Raw genomic sequence first — 19610 nt, 5'->3', positions numbered from 1 at the left:
GCGACAGTGAGAGAAGGAGAGACAGGAAAGGGTGAGAGACAACGAGGGGTGGAGGAGAAGTATCATTTTCTGCGTATTCCCTTCGAAGAAGTCATAATAAAACCTGCAACTTTGAACATAAGACCAGTGATTGCAAGGCTGCAATTTCTTTTCTTTCTTTTGCAACATTGTTTCATTGATCCTTTGAAAACAGTCATGCAATCGGTTTCGATCATTTCGAATTCAAATGATATATTGATGTATCAAACGAAGCCATGAAAATAGGGTAGTAAGACGTAATTGAATGGTAATTAACCCTTTGATGGGGTTTGAGGGAATTATTTGTATTTCTTTTCTTTTTGAAGTTTTTATCATACAATTTCCATCATGCTACCAGTGAATCATCGGAACTTAATTTCCGCAAATCGATCGTAGATCGGAAACTTGAAAGTTCTCCATTTCGTCGGCGTTAAAATGGTGCAGCTTTCTAGGGAAACGTTCTCATATTTTACCCGCTGTTGTTCTCTGCTCGAAAGCTGATCGTTCTTTCGATTAGCAACCACCAATCCATAAACATTGAATCAAAAACTCGTTAAGAGAATCGACGCGTTCAGAAGAGGTGAGAGGGTGCGTGTAACGAGTGTATAACTCGAGGCCGTTCGAGGATAATCCGCGGTTTCGTCGTTGATTTATGGTGCGTGGTACGTCGAGGACGTGTCAGCGGCGTCTTTCCTGTAATATTATCCCTTTACAGTCGAACCCAGAAATACCCTCGACGGCATACTTACTTTCCTCGGTTCAACGCTAGAGGAAAAAGAAAAGAAAAAATAACCGTGGCACAAATTTCAGAAATATTGCAGACAGCCGCTTAAATAATGGGTTTCTGAAAACTTTGACTTCGGATGATTGATCGAAAAATGATTTTTCGAAATCTGCACAGTTTCAGTAACTGCATATTAAGTCGTCTGCGTGCTGGTCAATAATTTTGTTAATTTTTTTTTAATGCAACCGACTCATAATATGATAGCAATAATTTTTCGTAAATGGAGGATTTATGATTCTTTTTCTACATAAATCTCCATAGGGAAAAGAGTAGAAAATGTAGCGGGCTTTCTTCTCGTTAACCATCTAACTTCTTAGCTGTGCTCGGGTTAATTATCCTCGAGCTTCCGGTTGTTGGTCGGTCGCACGTTAGTTCTTCCGTCGGCGGAAGCGGCGCGGACGTGAAACTAGTACTGGTCGTGGGTAGTTATCGCGAAATAATAGAAGAAGCGGTACCGCGCGGAAAAAGATTGACACGCGTGTATAATTGTCGTGAGATAATGAAGGTAGCGGCAACTCGAAAGGAAATGGATCGATACGGGAATATAGTTATTGCGAAGTAACAGGAAGAAATGCGGAGCCAACCGCGTACGCGTTACCGTGAACATAGAGATACGGATGTAAAAGCAACAGGTTGGGAAAAATGGAAAGAAGATGATGAAGTAGGATGTTAACACTTTAACTGCCTCGTATTTCTCTATGATCCTTAGAAATTTATGTTTCTTTTTATATAGAAGAAAGGAATTTTTTTATAAAGCTATCCGTATTTCAGAAGTTTGAATGAAAAGTAATAAAGTATACGACTAAAAAATTAGCGGTTATAAAGGCTGACCCACCCTTATCAGTTATATACCAAGGGTTGGCACGCGTGTCTAGTTAGGAGGAGCTAATAGAAGAAGCATCGGTCACGGTGAAAAGGGCTGACACGCGTCCACGTGCAGGAGGAAGGCGCGCGGACGTGTAAGGGCGTGTCCTTGTGGCGTCCTTGCCCTCCGGTCGTTCACCGTACGCAACCACTCACGCACGCATGCTGCAGAACGCGCCCACGCAACGCGTGTGCATGTTTGGAAGCCGGGACACGCGGTCTTTTACGTTTACGACACTTACGGGCCCCTTCCACCAACTCGTTCGACTAAAAATAACTGGCGGCTCGAGGAATTCGGCGTGTATCGATCAGCGTTCGCCATCCTTCCACCAAAATCTAATAGAATTTTATTGGGATGATTTTCAGAATGATTCATTTTTCACAACGGTACCTATAGCCCCTTCCATAGTTGAACGTTTGGTTATTTGATTTTGATCGATGTATTGTATCCATATTTTTTTTTAAATATCGAGGCTATTGCTCGAGCATTGACACGGATGGATCCCATTCGATTTACCAATCTTGGTTGCCTTTCACTGAATTTTTTCTGCATTACGTCTAGCTCCTGACAGTGCTTATTAGCGATGATTGATCCTTCATTCTCAGTTATTTACTGCACAGTAGAGTATAAATTATTTTTTTCAAACGATCGATTAATACAGAGAATTATACGATATTTTCGAACGATATTCGATAGAAAATTTCGAATTGAAATTTCAAGGGTTGATTGCAAACAGAATTAAAGGAAAGATCGAATCTGCTATGACGTAACATTGTCCCTGGGTATTTTCTAGAAAAAGATGTGACTAACTTTTAACGTGACTAATCTACTGTGGGTGGATGGTAAGCATTTCAAAAACAAACGCATTCAACCCCGAAAATTCCCTATTTTTAAAACGGTTCAACGGATTCTTAGAAGATCAAGAGAATCCTTCGTAACGCAATGTTTGGTATTCAAACGACTCGAGTATAAATCAATTGTGTAACGACTTTTTAAAGAACTCTCTCGCACGATGATCTCCTAAAACATTTATTTATCGTCTTCGAGCAAAAAGATACTTTCAGCAGTGCATACCGACTTAAAATTAGAAGCATCAGCTCACACCCGTAAAAAAGCTTTGGTACTTCATTAAATCTCACCATTTAGGTATAGTTATGTTAATGATCTATCCATTCAAAAAAGTAACATTGAAATTAATTTATATTAACATTTAGTTAATTCTCAATACTGAAAAAATCGAGGAAACTTATTTTCTTTAAAAACACCCCTTCATTCAAAATAATCTTCCTTTATCTTTCCTGTTGCTTCACGCATCAAATCTAAAACAATAGATTATCAAAACATTAGCGAACGAGAATTAGAGACTATCCAGACCCTGTCTGTTTCAAGGATCATCCGAGAAATCGAGTGGCTGGATTCAGAAATTATGCAAAGCTAGACGTCTTCTAAAATAACAAACGTCTCAGAGACTTATTTTCATTCCCGTTCGATAACTCGTCCGGTGCTCTTCATCGAAGATTCGCGGAGTCGCTCGCGATGGAACGTAACGAGCATCTAAATCGGGAACACGCGAAACAACAAACCGTTCCCGTCCAAAAGGAACGTCGAGATTTTCTCCGACGTTCCTTCGGGCCACGTTCGAGTCCAGGAGACGAGAAGCAAAATCCAAAGATAGTGATAAAAATGCAATCTTTTCGTTGGTAACTGTATTTATTATTCAGAATACAAATTTTCATTTACAAATTTAAATTTTTCACTTGTTGCCTTACGCATACATAGAATTAGACGAAAATTCGCCGGATGCAGTTCCGGTTAAGCACCCCGTATCTTTGATCCTCCATCGGTGAAGTTCATCTTTTATTCTCGAAACGACTTCCGTGATCCAGCATCGTCAAGATCAAAGGCGACCCTATCGCTAGGCGCACACAAGCGTGCTACTTCGTCTTGGCGATTCTATCTGCACCTCCAGAAACCATATTGCCTCCTCTTCTCCTTCTTCTTCTTCTTCTTCTGCTCGTGTTCGATGCGACTCGCCTTCGTACTTCGGGGGAACAGGTGGGTCGCACGAGGTCAGACGTTTACCCGTCTGAGAAGAGGGTAGAGAGGAGACTGGTGGATGCAAAGAAGGTTGAGTACCTCGCACGGGAAGGCCTCGTGGCACGACTTTGCACGAGGTATGCCATTCGTACCGTCTTTTTCGACTGCTCGACGGTGCGACAAAGACACCCTCGCTGTAACAACGGTTTGAGAAAAAGGGACGGAGAAGGTGGACGAGCGACGGGGACCAGAAGGGAGTGCTGCATATGCAGGGAGGGAAAAAGAAGGAAGAGAAATATATAGGGAGACGGTTAGACCGGGGAAAAACAAGAAGAGGAAGAAGAGGAACGAAACTGAAGAGGGTGGGGGAGGACCAGGTGAACCAAAAGAGTGAAGAAACTTTATCTCGGATATAATGTTTAATATATTTTTTTTTTACATAGAACATTTCAATGAATCAATCAGAGTAAAAAAAGAAAAAAAAAGAGTGGAGAACCGAGCTCGTGCCACTTTAAAGAGGCAATACCGTAGGAGGAGGTTCGATTCGCGAGTGGGTCCGAGGCATGTGCCTCCGGTGAACGTCGATGTCGAGACGTGGACGTTGATATGGTTGCAAGGAACGACCGGATGGTCTCTGGTCGACAAGGGGGCAGAGAGGAGAAGCATCGCCGCGAGAGAGTCTGATTCAGCTGTGCCGGTTAAAACGGCAACTTGAAAAGAGTAACGAAGATACCAGATCTTGCACAAGTCCATCGAAAAAAGAAGAGTTCGAACGCTGCGCCACGCCGTTCGGCGATGACCAGACACCGTACCGCATCCATGGCGTGTACGGCGTTAGCGACGAGGAAAGGCCGAGCAACGCGCCCTTTCGACGAGAAAAACATCGAGTTTCGAAAAAGGGCCCCCGGCACTGTCGTGTCAGTGGGCTTCGCCTTTTTACCGGGACCCTCTTGAAATTCCAGGGGAATCGTACCGTACGTCCTTCATACTTGACGATCACGCTTTCTGGCGTCAACAGCCAGGACAAATCTGACCCATATGTTTCTTAAGAGAAACGTTCGCTTCTTCTTGTGTATTTCTAATCAGAATTGAATATTAGGTTCTTGGGTATCAGATAGACAATTTGGAAATAGGTTGATTTGATGACTTAAAAATGGCACTTGCAATATATCGGTTTGAAGCTTCAAATTTGAGAATACTATAAGGTAGAAATTTTGTCGTTGAAAAGGGTAGAATCTTCGCCAACTAGGAGATATAAAAATGTTGGAAAGGCAGTGCAATATTTCTGCCATGCTTTCGACTCGCCACGCCTGTTCGCGTTCGCCCCACGCCGCGTTCTTTCACTTCGACCTTCCTCCAGCGGTCGTTCGTCCTCGTGTTGCTCGATACTGTAAACAACCGGCGAAAAGAACCTTTGGCCGTATGCAAAGCATGCACCGTCGACCGTCTCTGACTGGCTGTTCTACATACATTGTCGTTGTAACGGGCCGATGCGAGCTGCATTCGTCCCCGTCCACTCGCGAAATCGAGCGTTCTTCAAGAACTCGTGAGGACGTAAACGCGGGACCGGCTGCCGCCGAGAAGCTTCGCGGTTCTTGAATATTCTGATCGAATAACTGTACACGCATCGTGGCCCGACCGGGAATCGCCACTCAACTCTTCGTTTTTCCTTCCTTATTTTCGTCGTCTTTATTACTACCCAGGGAAAACTACCTTTTGATAATAAATTTCACCGTGGTATTTATGAGAATCGTTCACAGCCGAATCTTATTTAACGATAAATATTGTTGAACTGATTTTTACTGTGGTTCTTAATTCTCATTATGGGGTAATTGCGTATTAAATGGTTGACTCGAGTTGGTGATATAAAAGTACTATAAAATAGCACTTATTCTATATGAATATTAAGCTTCAAGTTTCATATTCTTATCATCAATATTCTTAATGCGATTAATCAATATTCTTTTTAATAATGTTGCTAAGTAATCTGATAAATCTAAAGCAATGACAACTTGATAAATTAATTAGAAACTAATAATGATCGGTTACTGACAGAGATTAATAATAATAATTTTCAATCAAGGTAAGCGCCATTCCAATCAATAACTTTCTAATCATATTTCTAATACTAGGTTGCGATATAAACTAATGGTTTTCATATTACTTTTTCTACAAAATTGTTATAATTTAACAAATTACATGTGTTAGCCAAAGTAAGTTTAACTCGAATTTAATAATTTTTTATTAAAAATAGCTATATAATAAAAAAAGAAATAATGGGAATATTGAACTTTTAGTTCTTTGAATTAAAAACTCTAGTTTGATCGCGTGCTCCACAGAGGCAGTTATTTAAATACCGAACGAATTTGCATTCGTATGTTATTGAGTTGTAGGTAATTTGAAAATTTCTACCTGTAATGTATTTCACATGTCGGGACAAATTATCGAACTTGCAGTTAATATTTCGTGTTAACTGAACATAATGATTTTTCTTTTTATTTGCTCGTTCAATTTATAAAACAAGTTATTTTCAGCTGGTTTAACTTGTTTGAATTCGTTGCCGTAAAATGCAAGGAAAAAAAATGGGAACCGTAAAATAAACGGCAAAAACGGGACGTGATTATAAGCCAGAGAAGCTCGCGTTTTACACGCGAACCGTGTATATCTTTACTAATTGTAAGTAAATAATTGCAGGCTAAATGAAAAGGATTTCATTCTTATTTCATTTACTTTAAAATAACTTTCGTTAATTTTCGTTAATTTATAAACCTATCCTTATAAAAATGTTTGATATACAATAGTGCATCTTTTATACGTAAAATTTCTCATGTAAAGATCGCCTTTTTCTAAAAACGAATTTTTCTATCACATCAATTGTCAACAGAAGCGGGCAATTTCTCTGATCAAACCTTAGAAAAATGTCGACAAAGTTGACGTCGGGCATAGATGCGCGAGAAAACCATGCCAATGTATGAAGGAGCTATTAGCGGCGAGTAAAAAAGAAATAAGCAAATTACTTAACGCCCGTGTCTGGCGCGAGAAGATGGCAGCGGGCACGAGAGGTCCGAGAATATCAAAGAATCCGGACGAACGGGCACGGGGGGGCGAGGAAAAAGGACTGGGAAAAGCTCGTACGCGCATATTACCGTATGTATATTTGCAGACACGTGCACTTTCGCGCCTTGGATCCTCAAGGAAGACGATTATTTGCATCGCGACACCTCCTCGCTAAGCCCGCTGGTTTATTTACTTATTTACTTCCCTGTCCTCCGTGTGTACCGTCCCTTCTTCGCGACACTCCTCTGTCTCTCCCTTCATTTCATTTTTTTTTCTTCCTCTCTTCTTCTTCATCCAGCAGGCTGAATGTGCCTGCTCGAAGGAAAGGTTTTTACCTTTCGTCGAGGACCAGACGGCAGTTGAAATTTCAGAATTCCACCGGAACAGGAAAGCAGACAGAGAAAAGTTGACGACCGTGCCGGACAGAGACGTTGCTGGCCGGATGGGCTGGTGGACCAGACGCCGGCTTTTTTCGACGTCTTTGAACGAGACTCGATGGAATTTTTGAGAGAATACACGAGACAGACGTTTGCTGAAATATTTTTATCGACGCTACGGGGTGGGCGGTACGACAACTTCGACAAATTTGATCGCGAATGTACCGTGTAGCAATCTCAGGACTTATTACGAGCAGGTGGTCGAATAAAATATTCTTTTTAAACATTTTCCAGAAAGTTCAATCGATCGCATCGATTTCATGAATCACGATTATTCCTGGCCAAGTACCGCTGGATGAAAGTAAATATAACGTTAAAACGAACAAAGGAAAGCGATCCTTACCCAGGATCGTTAATTACCGGACTAAAAACTGGTTCCTGCCTGACGTGTCCATTTAATGCTGTTGCTAATTAATTATGTCGGATCCCTAAGAGAGAACTCTAGCCGCGCATCCGAGCAACGGTTCTATCCGTTGCTTTGTTACGACTGGTAAAACGAGTTCCGAAAAGGATACGCTTTGAGCTTTGCCATGTTTCCTTTGGATCATCAATAACGGCGTCTCATTAATTACGATCGATTTGAGTGCATCCTTAGTGTCTCGAAATTTACGAAATCACCCTTTTTGTCGTCTGTCGTCGCCATTCTATAAGATTCACATTATAGGAAGATATTTATAACGATGAACAAATAGAAATTATTTTTGATAACTAAAACTAATTAAACAAGAATTATTAAAAATTTATTAGAACTTTTATCAGGCTGAAAGACGGAATCTATACAGATTTCTTCAGAAAATTAATTGCATCGATTCAATTTGCATTCTTATTTCAACATAAACGTCCGCGAAGATTTACAAACGAAAGAGAATATTTGTCAATAAAAGAAAAGAAGTAGAAAGGATTAAAGTCAGGAGAGTGCTTTTCGTTGAACCGTTTGGCGGAATGTGATTTTAACCCTCGAGCAAACGCGCTGTTTTAAATCATACCACCGATGCGTGGGCGTGTAAAATGCACTACCATCAATTCTCCTTAATTTATGAGAGAAAACAAATATATATTTCGTTGAAAGAATTCGCTCGGTACAAGGGTTATTACTTCTTAAATTGATCGCTTGCATAACAGGTTCATTCGCCCGATCTTTTTTATCAATTTCAAGTCGATTTTATATTCTGCCATCAGGATTGAATAAATATCGCGATGTCCAAATATTAACACGGACCATAATACTTAGAGAAAAAAATTGTTGTATTTCATTCAAATTCAGTGATAAAGTTTTGCAATGCATCAGCATTGAGTCGATACGTTTCTGTCACGCTCTCGGCTCTCGTTCCCATATATTTTTCTAATAAAGATGTAGCGCAGTATTCTCATTAGCGTAATGTTCTCCGTGCTACAATTTGCGTAATGTGTCTTAATAAATTCAATTGCTCGAGCTAAGCAGATGTCTCTCAGCGTGTAACAATATATAATGCTAGACGGTGTAACAAGTCAACGGGATACAACATCTGATGCGGACTTCCATATAAAAGTACGCAGCGTAGCCTAAGCATTCGTGTCTAACAACAAGTATCACATTACCAAGCGTGAATCACTTAATATTAATCTAGTACAGCCACGTGGTCCATACCTCACAGACTACATCCACAGAGAAGAGTGATACGATGATTGCTATGATCGTGACTTACGCGTGCACTAGGAACCCTAGACCAGACAGAAGGAATGTACATTCGCCATTTTGTACATCAGACGTCCGTCAGACAAACAAATGTGTCTTTTATGACGTTTATTGTTAGCGACGTAAGAACAGGCCGTTACAATGCTTTTGATATTTCACCGTGGTGTATATACACAGACGAATAGTAATAGGACTAAGAGTTTGTCACGTTGATTAATGGTACGTATCTTTTTAAGCTTCAGTAAGGAAATAATACAGTTTCACTTATAACTTATCGTAATCATAATTTGATAAGGTGATTGTGGAATTAATATTGTAGAATTTAGGGACCAGTTACTTTTATCAAATTAAAATTTAAATAAAGTATAGCCTCTTTTTAATAAATTTAATCTTTCTCTAGTAGCAAAATTAAATCATTCCTATTAAAATAAGTGATCCAATATAAAAAATTCTAGAATCTTTCGACCCGTATCGTTGTTCTACCACGTGATTATTTATCTTGAACGGCGACGGCCGATGCACGAATTGCGTAACGTTTCATCGGGTCGCGTGTGCGTTCACGACTGGGAGAATAAAAAATGAGCAATACATTACGCGATCCCCCCGTGAGAAGTGGGCCATTGACCGAAGTAGGTGTAACGACATATATGATTGCAGTAATCGTGTCTGCGAACGAGTCACCGCACGAAACAGCCGAGCGGACGAAGATAGAGCGCGTCTAATTCGACGATTGAACCTGTCTCTCGTTTCTGCCTCGTCACAGTAGCCTTCTACTACTAGCCAGTTCCTTTCAGTGCCATTCGTTATTATGTAACGTCCACGTTCCCTCTGTCAGTTCGCGTTCGCGAAAATTAATCTATGTACGTTTCTGTCTGACGCTCGGACTTTCCGTGATGAAACTTTCAAGATCTTCGTTTGCTCTTCGAATCGAGAGCGAAGATTATGTTCTTTTCGTTTATGCGACTTTTATGTTTGGAATTATTTAGCATTTTAAGACTTTTATTGTGTATTCATTAAATTTTAATAGTTTTCAGACGATGATTGCCAGATTGGAAGCGGATATATGTAGCACGGCTTATTTTATAAAAAATTAATTTAGATATTCATTTTAGACTTTACCGTTAGCAATAAAATGCTACAGGGATCCATTCTCTTTTTTCTTCTTCCGTAATTATTTGAATGGAATACATTGGTAGTGGTGATCAATTATGATCATTCAGTGCGTCAGCGATTATTTATCTATAAATAGATATGTCTTAAGCTCGAACACCAAATTAAGAATTCTCTTGAAGAACAAAAAAAGAAGAATGAAAGTACTCGATTTTATTCCATCTCATCTCTCTCCCGGAAGAAATTCTACGAGTATCCAATTATGTCATCATCCAGCAAGAAAAGTTTTAAAAAAGCAGAACAGTTATACAAACGAAACGATATAAGAGACCTGACTCATCCTAGAAAAAAATCCCAGTTCCCCCATTGATAATGAAATAAAAAATGTTATACTATAATTTGTTTTTAATCTTTAGAGGACCGAAATTTTTCACAAAAATGATCGTTTGCATTTTCCAAAAATTAACATATTGCGCAGAGTTTGAGTGACGGTTTAAAAGAAACTTTGCCGGTCTGTAAAGGTTAAAATTGTTTTGTTATTTAGCATAGACACTGCGTAACCACATATGTTTTTATTTATAGAGAACGCCGACTGCACGACGATTCGTTGTCGCGAGGGGCAGACGTGTCTGTCGGAGATGAAGTCGGGCCGACCACGTTGCGTAACCTGCACCTATCGTTGTCCCCGGAAGCGGGAACGGGTCCGGAACCGGACGCACCGTGATCGAGATCCATCGGCGACCATGTTGTGCGCCACGAACAATATCACCTATCCCAGCTGGTGTCACATCGTCAAGGACGCATGCGATACCGGCTTCGTCCTCGAGACGCGACACGCCGGCCCCTGCAACGCCCACGACACCTCTCCTTTCTATATCGGTAAGTCCTCGTGTCACGCGATTACGTAGATAACACCAGCTCCTGCTGAATGAACGCTGAAACGATTGACTAAAGGTGCGTATTCATTGGCAAACGGTTCGCAAACAATTTTCCCAAAGAGTTCGTTTTAATTATTTTAAGGGCAGGAATAGCTAATTTTCATATTTAACTTTTCTATTTTCTATTTTTCATTGTTAGTATAATCTAGGAAAAGGAGATTACGAAGGACACTTGACCTTCCATTAAGAAATTAAAAACCCCTACTTTGGAATGTCTTCAAAAATTTTAAAATAAATTAACAAAAATTAGGTTTAATATTATCACAATACTAATAAGATATGAAAAAAGTAGGTTTGACCCTCTTTATCGGACAATAATTATGGTTGCATCACCGGTTTACGGAACTGTTGAAACGTGAGTAAGAAGTGACCAATTAGTAAAAAATCATTTCCTAACCGGTCTGGCAAGTGGAAGTGCGTTTTGTACATTTATCATGTACTTTTATTAGAAACATACATTTTTTTGTACTCGATGAGATAAGTGATTTTACGGTCGTCGCGTGATGAGTATACTGTTCGCGAACTGTTTGCGAACACCAATGGAGTCGCACCTTAATAAGTAGTGGCACTCGATGTTTCGAGCGGACCGTGAACGTTGCTAATTTTTAACTCTTATTCGGTCAAGGTAAGTTCAATGAACTTGTGCATCTAATTTATATACCCCAATAAGTACCTACATATATTTACAAAAAATTTTATTTACTTGAACGTTAGCGATTTATTTATATTTAACAAACAAGAATATTAACTATCCTTTATTTAAAAAAAATAATGCATAGATAGACTTAACCATACAAGGAGTAGTCAATTAGAACAAAGGAAAAAGAATTACAATTTTTATTTCTACCAATAAATTAATTTTATTTTATTAAAAATTTTACAAATCGTTTATTCGTTGAAGAACAGAAACAGGACAATGAAAAATTACTATATCTACACCGAGAAGATTACAAGTTCAGTCGATTCGTTGACGATATTTCAGAAAGTCGAAGAAGTAACAGTAACCCATCAGCGTGTCGCTTTGAAACGATCGAAATTGCCGTGAATAAATCTCTTGGGTAAAAGCAGGATCGGTTGGCTCGTTTTTCATCGAGAATTAACAGAAGTCTGGTCTCTCGGGACCGGATAGTAACAGCGTGGCCGTCGACACTTCCATTCCGATTTCATTTTGCATTTAGCAAAGGGGTTCGTCGATGTCGGGGTAGCGCGTTTCGCGTGCTGTGATAAAGCGGAATACGCGTCTGGTCATTTATCTATTTCTCTCGGAGGCGTGGGCCATTCACGAGCCGTCTGCGAACCGAGCGATCGTCGTAATCCAGCGTGGAATTCGCCTTGTTCGAGTCGCCTTTGAGAATATACGCGCCTACGCGCTCGCTTGTCTCGCCCGTTAAACACAGTCAATCGCGAAACCCCGAAGGAGAACTAGCCGTGAAATTCTAGAATTCTACTTGTAGCAACACTTCTCTTTTACCGTCTTCGCTCTTATAAGTTTCCGATCCTGTTCGTCCCGTTGCATCAATCAGAACTAAGATAATATACGAATTGCTTTCTAAAACTTCGTATTCGATCTAAATTAGAGGTGTAAAAGATTCTACTAGAAAGTTGAAATAAGATTCTAGGTTGAAGTTTTTAATCTAATATAATGATAGCTACTAGGAAAATATACATATCTAATTTTATGAATAATGTATACAATTTTTTAGATTGTAACAAAATTCTTTCGAGTCTTAAATAACACTGAACTCAATAAGACAACATTTCTAGAAAAAAAAAACTGTAAAAAGTGTAATATATTGAAGATGAATAATTTAATATCTGATTAGAAAACGGTTGAAATGAAAATCAGAATACATTCTCGACAATATATACAATGTACTCTGAAACTAATTGACTTCGATATGCATAATATATCCATTTTTCACGATGTTCATTATTCGAAATGATTTTCTCGAAGTCAAATATCTCTGGTCTATGCGTACCCAGGTACAGGTAGACGTAGAAACCTGTTGCATGTCGCGTACAAGAAGCAGTCTTTACGCGCCAAGTTATTGCATCCTGCATTACCAATTTTATCTCGAGCATAATCTATAATTTTTCAAGATCCGATTGAATTTATTGAGCATGCTCTACTTGTCACGCGTATCGACAATATCAAAGGAGTTGCATTATGCTTTAGTACCCGCCACCGTATAAATATCCCCCTCCTAATATCATTCGCTTATCCCGCCAGCATTGTCGATATTTATTTATAGTTTCCTGTGTGTAAATACTTCATTCATTGGACTGGTACACAATATTCAGAAAAAAAAAATGCACACGCACAATATTTAACGAATGCCCTAAGAAATTGACACGACACTTGGAATAATACTTATGAATCGATAAAGTCATTTAATCAAACTTATGACATTTCTTCCCTTCTTTATTCGTAACTGAATCATATTTTACAGGTATTTATGATTTCAACAACTGTCCTCGAGGACAAAACGTATTGAGTACGTTCCTTTCACGGAATTATAATGGTCCTTTCAAACGTATCGTAATTTCATCAGGAAACGATACAATAAAGGTTCATTGTTCTGGGACTTATTAGAAAGATCGTAATACGTGCTTTGAATAATTTATATCGTCGTAAATAGGAATTAACGTTGCAACGTTTGTATTTTATTAAACTATCGCGTGACATGGATTCCGCATATTTATTAAATAAATCGAATCTTCGGACCATTATTAGCTACCGTTCTCTAGCGATTCCCAGGGCCATTAACATGTAGATTATAGTCGTTTCGATGTACGGCAACCCACGTTCTAACTTCGGTTCTTCAGCAACGTACAAGGCAAATCAACAAAATAAAAACTCGACAATGCTACAAAATACGTGCAACAGGATCCCTCTTTACGACTTGTCCGTTGCAATCATCGAGATGAAGTACGTGGGACGCGATTTAAGCTTACAATTTGTTGCAAACGAGAAACACGAATCACGCTTACAATTTTGTTGCATTGATCGAAACGAGAAATTCGTGGAATACATTTTTTCGGTCAGAATTTCTTCCAATCATCGTCGACGAGATAGGAAGGTGATAACCTACTACGATAAAATTTTATTTAACGAGGCCTGGTTTATGATTTTGTTGCAGAGGAAGACAACACCTCGAGCAACTACGGGGTTGATCTGGCGGACGAGGACGCGAGATTCGAGGACGTCGAAACGGAGTCGTTGTCGTACAACGGGCAAACGCATCGTTCATTGGCATTGTCGTAGCGTGAGACGGATCGATCGAACGATCCTACGATCGACACGACTCGTAGATCTTTGCACGGTGCTTGCTCCGAGGAGCCACGGGAAACGTTTGAACGTCACGGACGTGTCGTGATCGCGGATCCATGGACGAGGATGGATCAATCGTTGGCCACTGTCGGGCCGGTTATTGTTTAGAGGAAGTCACGACGACGGGAAATCACGTGAACTCGTTGAACTCGACGAGGAACGTTAACGCGAATCGTGGAAACAGATTTCGCACCCCGGCAAAAATGCAGTTGTGCCCGGTTAAGTTAGATTAACGGCAGAATCAGTATTCTTCCCTCCGTTTTCGGAGGAACCGACAATTTGTCTCGTTCGCGAACAAGCGACGCTGTGCTCGAAGGAAAGCTCGACGGATCAAGACGAATTAACACTTTCGCGATTGCATACGCGTCGCTGCGTGCCGTGTTTCTTAAGTGTCGGGAGCCATTCGCGCAGCTTCGTATTCCATTGTCTCGGTATATACATTCGAGGCTCACGTAAGATCCTTAAGGCTTTCATGGTTTCGATTGTCACCGTTACCGGTATCCGAGGCTTTCGGGTTTAAAATACGTTTAACGTGAGAATTATCTCAATGTTTAGTTAACATTGCAGCTACAGCTCTTTGTCAAAGTTCTAGGAATTGATACTAAAAGTAAGTAAGTATTATATTTGAATATCTATGCATTCTAATTATTCAGAAAGCCAAGCCACCAAGTACTTTAGGAACTAATTGTTAGATCTTAAGCGTCTGAGTAACTAAGTACCTTAATATTTAAACAATAATACTCAAAAAATATTAGTACTCAGACTAGCATTAGCTACTTAGATACTTAGAAATGTAGGTACTTAGATACTCAGACACTTAGAAGCTTGATACCTAGTCTCGAATTTCTAATTAAACTAGCTACAATGTCGATGCAACGAAATAATTTTCCTGTTGGACATAACTTAAACTCGAAAGTATCGAACAGCCCTAACGGCGAAGCTCAAAACTCGTTCAGAAATTACTTGAACAGAGGCAGGTAATCGTACGAGGTTGTTCGTGTCGCATAAATACGTTCGGTATTATCGTCGACGTGAATTTCGAATAACTGTACAGACGATGATTTTGCAATATCGAACGATGATTTTAAAGAAACACCAGAGAACAGGATTTATCGTTTACGCAGGCGGTTGATAAATTTGGATCCACTAGAATCTCGCGACTCAAACGCATGAATATGTTTAAGTGAATCTGTAAATTACTGTAAGTATTCGTATCGCTTCCTCTCTTCAGCCTTTTTTTAGCGTTACTCTCACTCGTAATCGGTTTTAGTAGATAACGTACCGCAGTGTTCTTTTTGTATTAATTTATTATAATGTTAATTAATTTATTGTTCAATGCAGTATGAATAAACGAAGTCTGATTGCAGAACCGTGTACAATAAGTTAACACCAGCTTTTATATTGTTTGTTTTCTAGCAGCCTCAATGTGTATATAACATCAATCGTATATTTTTTTATTAGGTTTTTATCGTTTAATCGTTCATTTCCCTTTCCATTATATATAATTTTTTCTTTTAAATTATATGAAACGCACACTGCAGAAAATATTAAAATGACAAGAGTTTTTAATACAATCACAGATCAAAGTATGAATGTAAAAATATTTATACTCGGATCGTTATGTATCATGACTTTACATACGGGTCATACGTGGACCTATCGTCAGTATCATGCGAGTCACGATACCGTGAATGTGTTAATAATCTATTATCCGAGAATATCATCATAAACATCGAATTCTCGACTCATAGCACCGATCCATTTGTACAAATTATAGTAGCACCATAACCCTTTCATTATCTTACAGTACTTATTTAAAAAAAATCATTTCTCTAGTGTACTATCAATCCAAATTCATGCTAGACTACTTATCAATCAAAAATCGTACATGATTCTTCATTTTCCCCATACGACTAATCAGATGTAATCGATACTAACAGACAAATAATTAATCAATCATAACTATGTATTTGCAGATTGGCTCCCGACGATCATCTAGCATTCGTTCATGTACTATCATCACGTTAAGTATAAATTCATCGATCACGAAAGCGTTAATAAACGTCCGACTAATGACTCAGAATTTTTCGAAAGGGTTTAGAAATTGAATGAATTAATTAACCCTTGACATAGCAATATACATAATATTTGTAATCATTCGACGAATTGAATTTTAAAGTCGAAACACAACACGGAACTAACTTGAGGCTTAATTCAAGCAACTCACTGAACTAATCACAGTTTCATCATACAAATAGCAGGGCGTACGAGCTCGAACCGGTTTCATAATTTTAAATTGCACCACTGTCTATCATTCGATTGTCAAAACTAATGTATTCTACTTGGGCACGAAGCGTTCTCTTGAAAAAGACTGATGGTTTGTCAACGTTCCAGTCTCGTTTTGAAGAACTGTCATGATTTAATCTGGAAAGGACTTCGATTGGACGAAGAAGAACAGGTGAAAATTTCAATTTATTTCTTTACGTTTTGTACATTCAATTTATTTATCTTGAAAATATTTGAAAAATGGTCCTTAAATATACGAGAATAATTGTTATTTATTAGCACGTAACGAGATTTGAGAAAAATTGGATAGTTGTGTTGTTAATTAATCAAGATTTTATAGTTTTTAATTTAAAAATATAATTTAATCGCGAGTTTTGGGTAATTTTATAAAGTCAAAATTTGACTTTAAGTCTAATGGAAAAAATGTTAGTCAGTTGATATTTTATTTTGTATTATTAAATGATAGGCAATTAAAATTTTAGTCAAAGAAAGTAATTGTAATTTAATGAATAATTCGTGCAATTTTACAAAGTCAAAATTCAAGTTTAGAGGAAAAGTCAAACATCATTAATATTAAATAAGATAATAAAAACTAAACGATCCTTTCAAAATTCAGATTGATTTACGATATGAAACGAGGTAGAGAAAATTGATGATAAGTATCATATTTTTTAGATACCTAGAAACACATAAACATTATATGGTGATTCATCTATAACTGCAAAATAAAATTCTTCACATACCGTGATTTCTCACAAGGATACATTGTTGATCGACTGTTTTTCTATTATTCAACTTTTATTTTTAACCCATTGCGACCTATTATCCTCGTTTGAAAACATTCAATCAGAAACTTGTTTATTGCATTCATTTGTTATTGCACTAAGCAGAGAATAAAATTAGCATTAAGGATATTAGAAGTATAATTGATTATAGATCGTGAACTTCAGCACAAAAGTTCAGTACGAATTAACAGTTAACACGATGCATAAATCTGTAAAGACTTTCACGTGCAATTAATTTAGTAAACTAAAGCACGAGACAATTTATGATCGACAATGTTTGATTAACAGACCGATTGGTCAACAATGTATTAACCACCATCGAGGATTATTAAGATGGTATTGCAAAATAAAGACGAGGGAACAAAGTGGCTTATTGGATAATGATAGAGCGGTCATCGTCATCTGCTCCGTGATATTAATTTGTTTGCATCGTGTATCTTCGTCGCGTAATTCATTCCATTACAGCTCGTAGAATATGATACTTTTACTAAATAAAATTGATACCCTTTATTTTGAACAGAAACTAAACTTTTACATTTACTAAATAATCTTTCCTTTACATCTACTATATGCACTCTGCAGAATCTGGAATTTGCCATTTTAAGTATTTATGCTAATTATTTAAAAAAACATAAATTATCTGTCTGTTTTTAAAATTCTTCCTTTGAATTTATATAATATTTTATTCTGCAATCTATGGAATCAATAAATTTTGTTCGTGAAACCTTTGAATTTCCGAAGTGTTCTCTGTTCGTTCGCGTTTCGCCACTTTTATACGTTTCTTTATCCAACGAACTGTGTCCCCATGAGACTGCGATTTTGCGGAATGCAAACTTCTCATGGCTACCATCCCCGCGAAACAATTAACGTTCCTGACAGGCACAAAAGTGTTCCGAGAAACGAGGAGACGTTGCAATCGGGCATTGTGAAAATACAGGATCGGAATTACTTTGCAACAGCACCAAATGTCGCGAAAAAACGGCGAGGAATTATTTCTGGGAGATATTCTTTTTAGAGAACGTTAATTCCATTGGCACGTTAAGTGGTAGTTGATTTCTTTAACACTAGGACAACCAACATCGGAGGAATATTTAATTTTAATTAAAAGATAAGTTGGAACATTAAATGAATATAAGATGCAGAATAAATTAGCATATACAAATTTATATAAGTATCGATACTTAGATACTTAGGTGCTTAGGTATTTAGCAATTTGGAGACTTAGAATATTAGAAACTTTGGGACTTAGGAATTTAAGAACATAGAGACTTATTGTTAGATAAGTATTTAACCACGCAAGTACCTAAGCACCTAAATTTCTAAGTACTTACAGACCTAAATATTAAATACCGAACTACTTAAGAAACCAAGTATCCGAATATTTAAATATCAATAATTACAATGATTAATACTCAAATTGGTATTAATATTTAGGTTCTTAGATACTTAGGACGCGACAAAGTTGCAACAACAGCAAACTTAACGAAGAAATAATTCGAGAGCAGAATCGCAAGGGGGTCTAATCGTATTTTAGATGAAGATGCAATTAATATGCGATAATATAGTTCCTGTATTATACATAACGTATATAAATTTAATATAAATTATTCTATAGTAGCTTTATGTTATTCGAACAGTAGAGTGTATTGTGCGAACCAAAAGTCACACACGCGTCGTTGAATATCTATTATAATTAATCATCGATCTCGATTCAATCTGTTAGAAAAGTCGAAGTTTCAGGCGAGATTCGATTCGTGTTTGAAAAAATAGCACACCTTAGTGTCGAGCCAAGAGACAATAAAGACAGATTAGTAGATAATTACATAAAACAGTAAGGAGAATGATTAATTGAATGAAAATTTCAATTCTTACTCTTCAAATTCTATTTAAACGAATTTTACGCCGATTTTGAATAAAAATCAAATTTCTAATTCTAATTGTATGTTGCTAATGAAAAAGTGTTGCTGTTCATTCAACGTAAAAAAGTATTATGGTACTATGGCAAGAAAATGATCATTTTCACTCGAAAACAAAACTGGCAGGTTTTTATTTTTCATTTATGACCCTATCGGAACGATATTAGGGTTACCATTTCGTATTATTATATAGGATAGAAATAACAGAAGCGTTTTATCGTCTCTCATACATTTTTTATTTTCTCAAAATAATTACATATTTTATTCGGAATTACACATAATTAATTTTTAGAAAGGCAACAATTTGCTACCTATAACTAGTAAAAATTAGTATTGTCAATTGCGTTAATAGAGAACGTGTTAACAGATAG

At 37.8% G+C, this 19610-nt stretch overlaps 1 protein-coding gene across 1 annotated transcript in view; it reads left to right on the top strand.

The window, feature by feature from the left end:
* LOC114882815 (follistatin-A) overlaps positions 1-15621 on the top strand; it is a 37222-nt gene extending 21601 nt beyond the window's left edge. Inside the window, exons 5-6 of the mRNA XM_029199875.2 lie at positions 10566-10862; positions 14062-15621. Coding sequence (XP_029055708.2) covers positions 10566-10862; positions 14062-14186 — 422 coding nt within the window. The 3' untranslated portion in view covers positions 14187-15621. The remainder of the gene's footprint in view (positions 1-10565; positions 10863-14061) is intronic.
* The last annotated feature ends 3989 nt before the right edge of the window (positions 15622-19610 follow it).

This window comes from Osmia bicornis, chromosome 15 (assembly GCF_907164935.1).
Source record: "Osmia bicornis bicornis chromosome 15, iOsmBic2.1, whole genome shotgun sequence".
Classification (NCBI taxonomy): domain Eukaryota; kingdom Metazoa; phylum Arthropoda; class Insecta; order Hymenoptera; family Megachilidae; genus Osmia; species Osmia bicornis.
Note: the sequence above shows the minus strand (reverse complement) of the source record. Positions and strands in the feature narration are given on the sequence as shown.